This window comes from Euprymna scolopes, chromosome 6, assembly GCF_053919585.1.
Source record: "Euprymna scolopes isolate OS-2025 chromosome 6, ASM5391958v1, whole genome shotgun sequence".
Taxonomy (NCBI): domain Eukaryota; kingdom Metazoa; phylum Mollusca; class Cephalopoda; order Sepiida; family Sepiolidae; genus Euprymna; species Euprymna scolopes.
The window spans coordinates 152,535,983-152,550,763 of NC_136487.1; the positions used below are offsets into that span (position 1 = coordinate 152,535,983).

The 14,781-nt window shown below is 39.5% G+C and overlaps 1 protein-coding gene and 1 long non-coding RNA gene across 2 annotated transcripts in view; both read right to left on the reverse strand.

Annotated features, from left to right (window-relative positions):
• LOC145278058 (uncharacterized) overlaps positions 1-14,781 on the reverse strand; it is a 264,159-nt gene that overhangs the window by 73,581 nt on the left and 175,797 nt on the right. The window lies entirely within an intron of this gene.
• Positions 8,385-11,619, reverse strand: LOC145278054 (uncharacterized). The gene is made up of 2 exons (XM_080130281.1): positions 11,533-11,619; positions 8,385-11,500 (listed from the first exon to the last, which is right to left on the reverse strand). The coding sequence occupies exon 2, from the start codon at positions 11,439-11,441 to the stop codon at positions 8,385-8,387; it is 3,057 nt and encodes a 1,018-aa protein (XP_079986407.1). The 5' UTR covers positions 11,442-11,500; positions 11,533-11,619.

The window sequence follows — 14,781 nt, forward strand, 5'->3', positions numbered from 1 at the left end:
TAAATTTATCTTCATCCTATACTGGTTAAGCCAATAATTTTAATTTTAAATTTATCTTTTCAATACAGTTCACCGGGAGGAAGCTTCACCTGCATCAGTCACTTAGTCCACAATGCATTACACTGTAAAAATATGATTTTATAAAATTATATATATATATATATATATATATATATATATATATATATATATATATCTTCTATAATATAAAGCTGAACGTCTTTGTGTGTGTGTGTTTGGTCACGAATAGGCTCCTACATGGTTGACTATTATAGAAAACTGATCACATATAATGATAGAAGATATATCGAGACACAGGATTGGGTATGTTTAATCTGGCATAATGATGATTCATTAAAATTGTGGGGTTTGCGTACGCGTCTGGTTCACAAAGTATGGAAATAAAAAAAAATTAAAAATTAAAAAAAACAAACGTTTACAAGTGTTTTTGATATAGATGTACATAAGAATACTTTGATAAGTATGTTTTAAATTAAATAGGGATGGAAAAATAAAATTGTGAGGTCTGCGTGCGCGCCTGGCCTCCATAGAATGGAAATAAGCACAAACTTTAATAAAGACTTTTCATATCTATCTGCGTAAGTATACTTTGATAATTATGTTTCAGTTTGAAGAAATATGGTATAATAAAATTGTGGAGTGTTCGTTCGCGCCTGACCTCCATAGAATGGAAATATGTCACAAAGTTTAACAAGGTTTTTTAATACAGATCAACAGAATATTGTGATAAGTGTTTCTGTGTGAACAGGTATGGTATAATAAATTATGGGGCTTATCTATTTTATTTTTACTTTTATCATATTTTGCTTTGGTTTTGATACCTCCAAATTCGAAGCTATCTTTTTACAACCCTTCTTTTTCATAACCTATCATACTTTAATAAATCAGAGTCCATTTTCTGTAGGCTGTTTTTTAACCCAATCAACGACGGGTACTTTTGCTAATATATATATATATATATATATATACAACGACATGAATTATAGTTTCAATTTACAAAGCAAGTATCCTGCTTCAGTTCTTCTCTATACAAAAGCATTCATATCGAACGCTCAACTGTCATAAAAAAAGAACCTTCTGTTGATTTTATGTGTTTGGCTTTTCTCTACCAGCGCAGACCAGACAAACTGCTACATAGACAAAACATGAAGCGCAACATGGAACCAAGAACATTGAAGCTGCATCCCTATAAGTTATCTAACCCTACTCACCTCCATTACCACACCACTGTCCCCCTCTCCACCAAAAATAGTGAGACCAAATAGCCAAGTAATCAAGGAGGAAGGATAGACCGAGGAGAGAGCACTGATCAGACATCCACTGTATAAGTGCGAAGAGAACTAGGATCTTGGGGAAGCTTATTGTCACTCAAATTCCAGTAAAGACCAATGACCACTGCCAACGAGAAATCAATGGCAAGCAGCTGTTGCGATAATGCAAATTTATTTTAAAACGGTATCGAAAGAGGTGGGGAGTACTGGAAAATCTGGGGAGACTTGTTGTCACTCAGCTTCCAGGGAACACCACAGGGTGTATTCAATGAGATCTTTTGATGACCTGTGTGAAAGCTCCTGGTGAACCCATAATAATTGTCTGTCTGTCTGTCTATCTATCTATCTATCTGTCTATCTATCTATTTCTCTCTCTAAAACATGCTGCTATGGTTTCAAATGATCTGAAATAACAGCTAGGGAGACTTGATTCCAAATATTTTCATTTGTTATATCTTCCCGTTTTGATTTTCATACATAAAGTAAATTTCACAGTATGTAAGGATTATTTGATACTTGAGATATTCATAATCGTACCCTATTTCCAAAAGAGGGGAGATATAACATGAGAAATATTTAGAATCAAGCCTCCCCTTGCTGTTATTTCAGATCATTTGAAACCATAGCAACAAGTTTTAGTCTCCGCTCCACCAAGGCCTGAGGGTTTGGGGATATATATATATATATATATATATATATATATATATATATATATATATATATATATATAATGTATATATCATGCGTGTATTCTTTCGGTGTCAGACGCATTCGTATTTGATTAAATTTAAAGGCATGTAATCGTCAGGTGTGTTTGAAAAGACGCATGCGCAGTACGGACGTAACTTGAATGTGAGTTGTAAAGAAAGTATGAAATAGAAAAGAAGAAGTGAAGAAAGAAAGAAAAAGGAAGAAATATATAAAAACGAATCAAGAAAGAATGAAATAGAATAAAAGAGAAGAAAAAGGGAAAGCAGAGAACGAAGGAAGTAACAGAAGGATAGAAAGAAAGGAGACAATAATAAAAGAAGGGAGAATAGGAAAAGAATAAAAGAAAGAAAGGTTGCCATATCTTGACTGGAGCATCTACTATTAGTCTCTCATTCTTAGACACGATTTATAAAAAGAGTATTAAATCTAATGTTGCTTCTTTGTTTCTGTTTTACAAGTAGTTTGATGGAATGTGCTTTTATGAACTCATAGAACTTTTGTCACCCCCTCAATGTACATATCGTTTCGTTTTGTTCAGTTTTCGTTTTGCTTCGTACATCTACAAGTATTTAATTACAAACAGAATATCGCAAAAGGCATAAAGGCGTAAAAAACACAAAACAAAACCAAAAGGTTGAGTACTTTCACAAAATAATTGTATAATAAATTGCATAAATCAAAATATTTAAATTTCGCATTATACGAGGGGCGTGCAATAAGTAATGCCCCTGACCCACTTCCCATAGCAGTAGAGCAATGAAACTTGGCACAGTTATTAGTCTTTCTCTACATAGGACCCCCCACCCGAGTCATGCATTTCTTTCATCGTTTGATGCTGCTCTGGAGACCGTTTTTGTAGAACACTCCAGGTTAGTCCTCCAACTACGACGTGACTTCAGAAATCAAGGCTGCATCATCTGAGAAACGCTTTCCTTTCAAAAACCACTTCATGGCTAGGAAGAGGTGAAAATCAGAGGGTGCCAGGTCAGGAGAGTAGGGAGGATGGGGGAGAATTTCATAACCACATGCCTGTGCTTCTGATCTGGCGACATGCGAGTTGTGAATCAGAGCGTTGTCCTGAAGGAGGAGGGTATCTTTGCTGATCTTGCCCTGCCTCTTGATTTTGATAGATTCCCTTAATTTCCTCAAAAGTGAAGCATAATAGGCTCCTGTAATTGTGGTACTCTTTGCCAGAAAATCTGTCATCACTACTCCGTCTTGGTCCCACAAGACTGTGAGCATGACCTTGCCAGCGCAGGGCTGCACTCTTGCCTTCTTTGGAGGTGGTGAGTCCAAGTGCTTCCACTGCATTGACTGGGCTTTGGTCTCTGGATCATAATGATGGACCCAGGTTTCATCTTGTGTAATCAGTCTTTTGAAAAACTTTGACTCATCTTCTTGGCACATCTCAAAATTCACCCTCGAGCATTCGACGCGTTCTCACTTCTGGAATGATGTGAGCAACCTGGGAATCCATCTGGCAGACACCTTATGCATATGCAAATGGTCATGAATGATAGTTTCCAAAAACCCTGTACTAATCTTGACATCTTGGGCTATTTGGCGAATAGTAATGCGCCGATCTTCCAAAATGGGAGCCTCAACTTGACAGACAGATGCCTCATCAATGGCAGAAGGGGGGCGACCAGGTCTGGGAGCTGTTTCCACAAACTTTCGGCCATGTTTGAATTAACGATGCCAGCGTTTTGCAAGGTCATATGATGGGCATTATCACCATAAGCTTCTTTCATTTCATCAAAAGTTTCCTGTGGTGTGCGTCCTTTCAAATACAAAAACCGGATCACTGCTCGACATTCAACAGGCTCCATTTCACACCTGACTCAGTTCAAACCCCTGTAAAACAGAAACCACAATTAGTTCAGAGCTGTAATTGGCCACATAACCCGTAGAGATATAAATCATTGCACATCCAAAATTTCAGCTAGATCAGACAACTGGAAGTGGGTCAGGGGCATTACTTATTGCACTCCCCTCGTAAGAACATTCAATAAGCAATTCTTAGGTTGCCCAAATTATAATAAAGAACGAACGAAACGAAACAAAACTTTACCAAAACGAAACGAACAAAAGATTATACTTTTGGACATTTTTGCGAAAATTTTTGGCTCTTTCTCGCTACGCTCTTAACATACTTCCGACTAATCTAATAAGAAGCAAAATCCCACCCTATTCACTGCTGAGGTCCATAGATATCGAAAAGCCTTCTACTGATTGCACCAGGGCATCCTCATACCCTTCAGTAAATCCAGGTACACTTTGGTGTTGACTTTCAAGCCGACTTCGAAGATGTGAGGAGGCATGATGTGGCCCTCACTTGAAACCACACCAAAGACCATAATCGTGGCCGGAAAGCGTCGTCTGATGCGTTGAGCTGTGCCCTCAAGCGTTGAACTGTTCGGATTTGCATCTTGAGGGTGCTGGCAATGGTCCTGTTGTCATAACTTGGGTCGGTAGAGAGTATAACTTTACAGGGGCGCATCTCAGGTCTCGCTCGTTGAACATTACGTCACTTTCAGACATGATAGAAAGCTCATACCGGTCTTGGGATTTTCACACAATTGGCCAACTAGTAGATAATCTGCAATAACACAAGAAATCTGGTTTTAATCAAATGGAAATGAAATCATGTCGTCTTTTCTAGCGCGACTATTTTATCGTTCCACCCTGTATCTTAACCAACAAATAACACCTAAAAACATTTGTCCGTCTTAACATTTTCCATAAACCAATCAAATTTATCCCAAGGCGACATTTTTATAAATCAATGGCTTTTGTAGTCACGATTTAAGGACAGAATGTCAACGTCTGATATTTATTCGAATGCCAATTCCGATTTAATTTAGACGAATTCCACACGTGTGCAGCCATGATCCAAACCATTTCTTCCTTTCAGATTTTTTTTGTTGTTGTAGATATAACACGCAGCAGACATCAGGGAATACCGAGATATATTCCTATTAATTCAAATAAATATGCACTACTAGCAGGGAGACCCGATGTTGCCCAGGATTGAATAAAGATCAAAGAAAATTTCACACTTCCAACACTTTAATTATCATCCAAATCGACGAAATCGCTCATTCGTCATTCAAATCGATTGATTGCTTACTCTAGTTCAGGAACCAACCACAATGCACTGAGCGAAAGCTCAAATGTCTCCTGCATTGACTTATTTCACTATATATTGTAGTCTACATTGCACTGTAGAGAACCTACTGTTGATTTTATGAAATTATTTTTATATAATGACTTGAATTAAAGTTTAAAATGCAAAAGTCAAGTTCCATTGTTCGACTGTGCTTTAAACAGAAACATTAATTTCGAACGCGCCTCTGTCTTATCAAAGAAGCCACTGTTCTTTCTGTTTGTGTGTTGATAAACCTTCTCATATGCACTTGTGATGTTAGGATGTATCAGAGTGTTAACTTTGGTCAAAGTCGGGTTGTCTCTTCTTTAATGTTTTTCCTTTTTCGATTATCGAATTTTGATACATATCGGAGGTATTCTGATACCAAACTTATCTAAGAACGCTCCCAGACACATAACGTACATATGTGTGAAATTTCATAAAAATCAATCCAACCGTTTTGGAGTGCACAAGAAACGGACTCACTCACACTCACACTCACATATACATGCAGATACACAGACACACACAGACACCGAAACACACATACGCTGGCACACACACGGACACACACACACACACACACACACACACACACACACACACACACACACACACACAAACACACACACAGACACATAGACAGACATACGCATACACAAGAACGCATATAGACACATATACAGACAGAGCGTAGAATTGCTAAATAGTTGCTTCTTATCATAAAACTTTGAAAATTTTAATGATCGAAAATGATGTCCATGAATTCATATTTTTTCAAATAATAATAAAATCCGATCAATGAAATTAGTTGAAAATCCGGTGAGGATTTATTTTGCTATTTGTTTTCATCTGAGGCAAAAAGGCCTAATTTTTGAAACTCCATGGAATAAGGGAAACAATCTTTTGTATGTTTGACTCATTGTTTTTTTAACAATAAATTTTATAAATGATAATTTTCGTAATTTAAATCCCCTCACATGTTGATGCTTTATCTCAAATATTGAGCATTTTTTTTTTTTTTTAGGATATCCGTTCCAACATGTAATTTTTTTTTTTTTTTTTACATGGAAGTCACCACTTATCAAGGCCCGGAGGCAACTCAGGGATAAGGGTTATTGCGTGTACAGTAATCAATGAGATAGTATTGTAGTAATCATTAGTATTGGAGATTTGATAGAGTGTCTTACTTAAGGGGGCAGTTTGTCAGGAATTTGTTTATGTTGGATTTGAAGACATCCAAGTTGTAGTCCGGTGGGAAACAGGCAAACGGAAGAGAGTTCCACAGTCGTGCACTTCTGAGAAAGAAGCTCTGCTCATGGAATATACGTTTGGATTTAGGCACAGATAAAGAGTGGGGAAAATTATTGACAGTAGTTTCAGCCAGACGGGTGTTTATCGTGAAAGATTGGCGAGGGGGGGGGGACGAGAGATTAGAGCTCAGACGAGCACTTGCCATGGAAATAACGATAAAACAAAGACAGGCTCACAACGTCTCTTCTGTGGGAGAGAGGTTGCAGGGAAGAGAAAAGGGCCCCCCCATCAAACCACAAAGTCTATTTTGTACTCTGTCAAGGCAGGATAGACTGTTTTTAGCAGCTCCTGCCCAGATGTGGCAGCAGTACTCCATCCTTGGACGTACTTGGCTTTTATACAGATAGAGAATTACATCAGTAGTGAGATATCTTCTGGAGCGGTAGAAGGATCCCACCATTTTCCCAGCGTCCCTGGCAACAGACTTGATACACGTGTTCCATTTCAGATCAGGAGTAAAGGTCAAACCCAGAAGCTTGTCAAAATATGGAGCCTCCCCAAGACGAGAGCCATCCATTTCAATTGACGCCAGATGGGGATCAGAGCGTTGATGATGTAAAGATAGAAGCTTGGTTTTGGATGCATTAAAAGTGACCAGCCACCTCATTCCTCATTATGCCATGCGCTCAAGATCAGAGGAGAGAGAATTAGAGAGAACTTTGTCATTTACGGCCTTTGATGTGTTGCCATAGATGGTCGTGTCATCAGCATAGATGTCAACGAATGATTTAAGTATGTGTTTTGGGAGATCATTGTAAATTCCCTGAACAGAACACATTTGCATCTTTTGTGTCCAATTACAAATGAATATATAATGACACTAAACCTTAGGTCTAGAATTCCAATTTTAAGAGTTGACGATTGTCATGTGGTTAATGACACGAACTGTCGACTTGGGTGTTCCAAGTTCGAATCCAGTTCGTTCCACAAAAATCACTTTCACGTAAGATGTTGACAAGCTTCACTTAGTCCCTCTCGCAATCCCCGAAGTCTTTCTAGAAAGACTTCTGACTAAAAAAATATCGGGGAAGCCAATGCCAACAATAACGTTTTCGGATTCATAGGAGATGATGATGATGATGATGATGATTCGAATTTTGATGAAGATTCATTAAATGATGTTGATTCATATGAACAATAATTTTGTAAATGTTAATTCGCACTATTTAATTTCTCGAATATTTAGCACTTTTTTCCAGAATAGGATTAAATCCGTAAATATAAACAATTTAAATTAATATTCGTATTACCACTTTGATTATTTATATTTGGTTGGCCAAAATGTTCGTTCGCCTTCATTCTGAGTTTATGCAATTTATTTTCCACGCTAGATTTAGAAATCTTGAGGATATCTGCGATTTGTCTAGTTGTCAAATGACAGTTTGATCATCTACGACTTTCACTTGGCCCCTGTCGATTATCTTTGGCCAGTCACGGTAATAGTGGAGCAGATTACCAAAACAATCGTTCATTTGATGATACAAGCATGAAATTTGGCATAAATATTCGCTGGATAGTAGATTTTAAGAAAAAGGTGCTGGCCACCTGAAATTCCAATATGGCGGCCATTTTCCAAGATGGCCGCCATAGGAGTCCAAATTTTGAAAAATTTCAGCATATTATTGTATAATACAGTGCGTTTATCGAGCTTAAGTTGGTTTTGTTGTCATAATATTACTCACTTTAAGCTCGTTCAGTGTTCTAGTGTTCCTGTAGAAGCTTGACAAGGGCAACTGCAAAGTTTAGTACAATGCAACCCAGTCTTTTTACATTTGCACCTTCCACCACAGTCAGTCTTGCATCCACATTTTGTCAGTTCACTGCAGCATTTTGAAATCGGTTCCAGTGAAGTCCACACAATTTTCCAAGAGTCATCTTCTTTTGACCATCCCCACTTTGAAGGACACTGAAGTTCTGGATCACGTATGACACTTTGTCCCCAAACATGACCTGCTTGATAGGCAGCTCTTTTGGCATGTTCCTTGAGTGCATTTTGAGTTGGTGGGATTGTCATATGACCTTTGCTTCCGTGCAAAGAGGTCAAGTCTTGCGACATCTACTGATGAGGTTGCACTGGACCTATCATACATGAGAATTACATATTTCTCCAATACTTGTAGATCAGACTCCTCAATTTCAGATGGGCTGAGACTGAGTTTTGCAAATGTGGCTGAGACTTCATTAAATACATTCCATGTCTGCAAGGCTGTCTTTTTTCCCTTGCCATTGAAAGAAGATACAACATCACACCCTGTGAAGGCATGGAAGAACAACATTCCCTTGAATTTCTCTGGTCCTAGATTGGACACAAGGTCATGTATAGGAATCCACCTGGTGTGTTCCCCCTTGCCGAATCTCACCCACATTTCCTGAAGACCAATTGCTGTGAGAGAAGGCATCATCGATATGGCAATTACTACAATGTCTGTGTCATTTGCATCAACCAGTACAGACTTGTAGCCCTCCTTAGCTGCATGCCAAGCATGTAAGTATATCCGTGTGTCGGCCTCCTCATGCGTACAGGGTGCCAATTCTTCTAAGCTGAAGTTGGTGTAATTGGCACTGGTAAGGACGATTTCCTCCCTAGTCACAAGGACTGCATTGCTTGTGGTCATTTCAGCTATGGCATCGGCAAGGAAGTGGAAGAGTTCTGATTTGTTAGTGCTGTCTCGAAGGAAGCTCTTCCAGTTTGTAGGCGGTTTGCTCTTTGTGGTAACTCTCCTCCTGATGGCCTTTCCACGTTTAGATCTAGCTTCTGACTTAAGGCTGGTCTTATGGTATACATCAAAAATGATATCTGTTCTCTTGTGAGTGTGGCTGTAGTTCTGCACCAAGGGAAGAATATCGTTTTGGGCATATTCCTCAAATGTCTTTGGTGTTTTTGGTGCAACAGCATTCACCAGTGAAGCCCCATCAACAATCAGTACATCAGATTCTGGCTTGGACTCTGGAAGCTGGACTTGCCCTTGGAGAATTTCCACAAGATCTGACTTGGTACCTGGACGTAGGTTACCATTCTTGCTGAGAGAGGGGGGAAACGACTGGTTCTCATGCTTGAAAAATTCCTGTAGATCACAACCTCTAGTTTGGCAAGAGATGAAAAGGCGGGAAAACAGGTGGCAATCCTCCTTTAGCAGTTTCTTCTCAGATTGTTTGCTTTGGCAAGTCCCCGTTTTGAAGAAATCTATGCTGTTCTTCTTGATGGACTGGTAGAAATATTGACCATCGTTAAGTTTATCCATAAACGTTTTGAACTGTTCTTTCCCCTTCTGAAGATGTGTAGCAACACGTTCAGCCACAGATGATTCTGCTATGTCCTTTGTGTCAAGGGTCAGCAGATCTCCTGTCACCTCAGTGAATGGATTGCCCATTTCCTCTAGGACCATGGTGAGCCTTTGAACCTTCTCAAGGAATGTCTTCTGAGCTGCAGGTGACTGTTCATGGTGACGAGTGTCACTCTTCACATCCTTACTCCCTGATGCTGTTTCATAGTCGGCCACCAACTTCCTTATTTCTGGCCCAGCCACCATCCATCTTCGAAAAGCTGCTGGATCTTCTGTCAGCCCAATAGCTCCACCATCTCCTTTGATGCTAGCATTATTTTGTTCGTGGGCTTGGTCAATGGCGACTGATGAGAAATGCCTGTCAGATTTGTGAACTACAAAGTTTCCATTTTGGAATTGTTGTGCAACCTCTGGGTGTTGCCTCTCTAAGCTCATCATATCTCGAAGATGAACTGGAAGCCATCGTGCGTAATTAACACTGTTGTTTGCGAAGAAATAGGGTATCAGTTCTGCCAGAGATTCACGATACAATGCGAAATTTACCTCTCTGAAAGCACGTATCAGTGTCAGAATGGTCAGCTCCATGTTCAGAATCAAGAACCAAAACTGAAACAGAGGACTCTCTTTACTGCGGAAGCCACACCACTCTTCAAAGGTGACAGTTTTCTCATCACTGTCTTCCTGTTCAACAAGATATGCACTGTAACCTTTCTTCAAGAGCTTGAATAAACTGCTTGCTGTAACCTGATGAGCTTGGCGAGTCTTTGTAACATTTGTAGCTGATAGAAATGAATCTGCAGAGCCTGAAGATGCTATTTCTGCCTCAACAAGTGCACCAGTCCATCCGCTGCCCTCTAACATTGACCCTATTGATTTAACGGCTGTTATTTCAATATGTAGTCCACCAAACATTATTACAAACTTGTCCTCCCCATAAATGTCTGGCCAATGCCACTGTATCTGTTTCGCCAGTGCATAGAGTGGCTGGTCTGCTGTTATAATGGGTGTTTGTCCTGGGTTGAGGAACGACACAGTTTCCTTGATTTTGTCCATAGCATGCTTTATGGTGGCAACACTGTGTGCTTGATCTCGCAGAAGGGGCAGCAAAGCATTTATACTAGTCACAAATTCTGCTCTTTGGTTGCTTGCATGATGGGCAGACCATGTTACATTTGGTGAACCATCTACATCAGTGGTATTATGGACCTTTTCCAACCATTCATTTTCAAGCTTGACCTCCTCTTGGAAAAGACTGGGATCTAGAAGTGAAAAGTCATCACGGATGCTTGGTTCTGGATTCTTCTTACGGAAGAAGGCTGGTGGAATATTTGTATATGACTCTGGAAGATCCGGGACCTTCTTCGTCCGACCTTCTGCAACATTGGCCAAGATGCGTGCTTCTCCTACATTATCTGAACTTGGGTGCTGGAACATTGAAATACTTGTACCATGGAAAGATGTGCTTGATGTTGTTGCTGTTGGGTTGTGATCTATGTTATCTACAGCAGATGTTGTGAACAGCCCTTTCCTCAAATTTGGTGGACACACGACATCATCTTCCACATATTGCTTTACAACAGTCTCACCCAACTGTCCTGATACTTCCAAAACTCTGTCATAAGATATGCTTATTCCATTCTCATGCAGCTTGTCGATCAGTTGTCTCTTTCTTGTCTTTGCAAAAACTTTCATTCCAACATAAACAGCAAATGGTGTTTCACGGTCTTTGGCATGTCTTTGAGATTTCGAACCTTCCCTGTGGCATGTCTTTGAGATTTCGAACCTTCCCTGTACTTTGAGTAACAGTTGAACTGCAGTAGTTGAGCAATGGCCACATCTGACTGCACAATACCATGATTCAGATGGGACCTTATGTCCACCACATGCTCAATACTGCAAACAAACTGCAGAAGTGCTTGGGGAACGGCTTCCTCTCCAAACCCTTCTTGAAATGCCTGGCTGAATTTTGTCTTGTGAGCCAGCATCTCTTTCCGGATGATATCAGCAGCTTTAGCCAGATGAATGGCTTCACTATACTTGCTAGCATCAGATAGAATGGTGCTTACATCTTTTCTGAATGCAAGAAGGACATCTCGCCCTTTCTTATGTGCTTCAAGCTCAGGGATCCTAGAGAGTAACTGCTCTTTTAATCTGGTAGAATTGACCTCTGGGGATTCCACACCGAGTTGTTGCAGCCGACGCTTGTAAAGTGAGGCTAGATCAGCAAGTCGAAATATCACTGGTGTTGTTTCTGTACCGGTAACCATGCTATCCATGATGTAGATCACAAGCTCTGAAAACGCTAGGGGGTAAACGTCTTTTCCTTGACCGCTGTCATTCTCCTCTTGCTTCATGACATTAAGATGTGCTCGCTCTGAGTTGTATAACTGTGCCAAGCATCGAGGGTGATACTTCAGCTCTTGGGCAACAACATCACCAGCACTTAACTTTGCTAGGAGCTTTCCATTGTTTAGGGTCCGGGCACACTGATTAAGCCTTTCATTCAGCTGCATGGTCATTGCCTGTCTTAAATTTGATATTTCATCCTCTTCTTCACATAAGAAGCACTGTACCTCTGGAGGGTCTGAGGTCCTTTTTCTCTTCTCACGGTTCTCTTCTGTGCCTGATGTACTGGGGGTTATTTTCCTTTTCTGTCCTCTTGACAGCTTTGTGTTATTGAACAATAGTCGGCAGCTTTGGTGATATTTTGCTTTATTTCGTATCAGTGTGGCTTCTATGCCTTCTCCTTCATCTAACCGTGCTGGATTAAAGGGTATTGGCATATCATTAAGGGCATAAAAGAAAGGCACATTTTTTTGCAATTTTCGCATATCCAGCATAGTCCTGTTTCCTCTGGAATGAGCTAAGAGGTGAAATTAGAGTTTCATCTCTTTTGTCAACCTGACAAAGGCAACATTTACTCCAGTCAGTTTGCTGTCTAGTTTTGGCATCCATCGTAAGAGTCGTTGAAGTGGTGTAGGCCGAGGGTTTATCCTTTTACCACCTTACCACCTTTGCTCACTTTTATGTATGGGATACAGTTAGGTTCATGCTGCTGCCCTATACCTAACCCGATCGTTCATCCAATATCATTTAAATCCCGTGCGATCTGTACACCATCCGGATAACAATAAAGCCCCTGTCATCCTTGGCTCAGCTCTCCCGCGCTGGCACATCCTGTCAATCCAGGTGCGGCTATCTAACCTTAGGGGCTAGCTAGATAGCATTTGGGATACTAAACTGGAGTTTAGCTGATATTGAACCCCATGCTGAGTTCCACAGCAGTGTCTGTCACCAGTGTGCCCTGGTAGTGAGCGACATACACTCTCGTCATAATATTCTGCAAAATTCTCCTTCTGTGGAAAAAACGGTGGTACTTAATTTGATCCTCGTGAGATGTGCCGCCTTAGTCACAATTTCTCAACGGGTTGATTCAGGGGCTTGTATGGAGTGAGGAAGGTAACGGAATTAAGAACACCTGATTTCTTCAGGATGGCTAGCATGGTTTGTAAGCCTTTTTGGGGGCATTTTATAGGCAAAAACAGGTTATCCACTTTGTCATCCTTGCATTATCAGTCCTTTTTAGGCATAAAAGTTAGAAAAAATTAACGTTTATGGAAATTTGTGGTTTGCTGGCGGCCATCTTGAAAAAAATGATCGCCATATTGGAATTTTTGATGGCCAGTACTTTTTTCTGAAAAAGTAACTTACAGAGACTATTGATGCCAAATTTCATGCTTGTATCACCAAATGAACGATTCTGGCAAAAAATCACATTAAGCTACTCCACTATAAGGAGTATCTATCACTGAAAACTTTACGAATCGAGCAAAATAAACAAACAAATAATAAATATAGCATATGGCACGTCATCTGCTATGGCGTCATATATAATGTATGCGAACAACCAAACAAACAAACAAACAAACAAACAAACAAACAAACAGGAGTACGGCTTTATTATAATACTAGCAAGCCGCCCGGCACTGTCTGGGCGTAAAATACGCTTAAATATGATATTTTGATTAATGCATGATTATAATAATAATAATAATAATAATAATAATAATAATAATAATAGCAGCAGCAGTTCAGCCCGGCTTTGCTCGGGCCCTATGTAATGTTTATAACTTTATGTGCATATATATATATATATATATATATATATATATATATATATATATATAACTACTTCATTTACTCACATAAAATTAATATACGAAAGTATAAATTTATGCGTAAACTTTAAGTATTTACTTCAAAAGTGCTCAATACGTAGGTAGAGCTAGTTAGCAATTTATAAAATATATATGGCGATTAAGCTACACTGAATATTCCGCGTTTCATCCACAGTTGATGAAACGCGGAATATTCAGTGTAGCTTAATCGCCATATATATTTTATAACTTACTATATATATATATATATATATATACATATATACACACACACGCACATATATATATATATGTGTATATATATATATGGCAAATTCCATTTTTAAAATTTTCTCACTTTTGCACCGATTTTCCCCGACTACGTTAAGTTTCATGTCTGTAGACCAAAGACAGAAAAGTTTGGTAGGCATTTGTTTAAACAAATATATATACGCATACATGAATATATACAGAAAACTCTTTATAAAACCTCTGTCTGCTTTGTCTGTGGCATTCAATTGTACCGACTAAGATTAGCAGTTGTTCCAAAATGTGTGCATGGCCCTACACAAAGCATTCACCTCTATAACAAATCGTGTGGACTTTGAAGCATGGCGACACTCGTACGGTCGAATTCAAAATGCTCCTTAATTGTGAAAATAAATTATAATTCATATTTTGAAAAAAGATGTTTTGTTAGCTATTTTGTGGAGCGTTCAATATTCGGAGAACGGTCCCTGTCATAAAGAATGCCGACGATGGAAATGCTGCCCATAACGACATAGAGACGACCAGATCTAGACCTACCCACCAATTTTAGCCGACACCATATCAACCCCTTGATGTAACGGGATGCTCCTATCGTTCCATTGGGT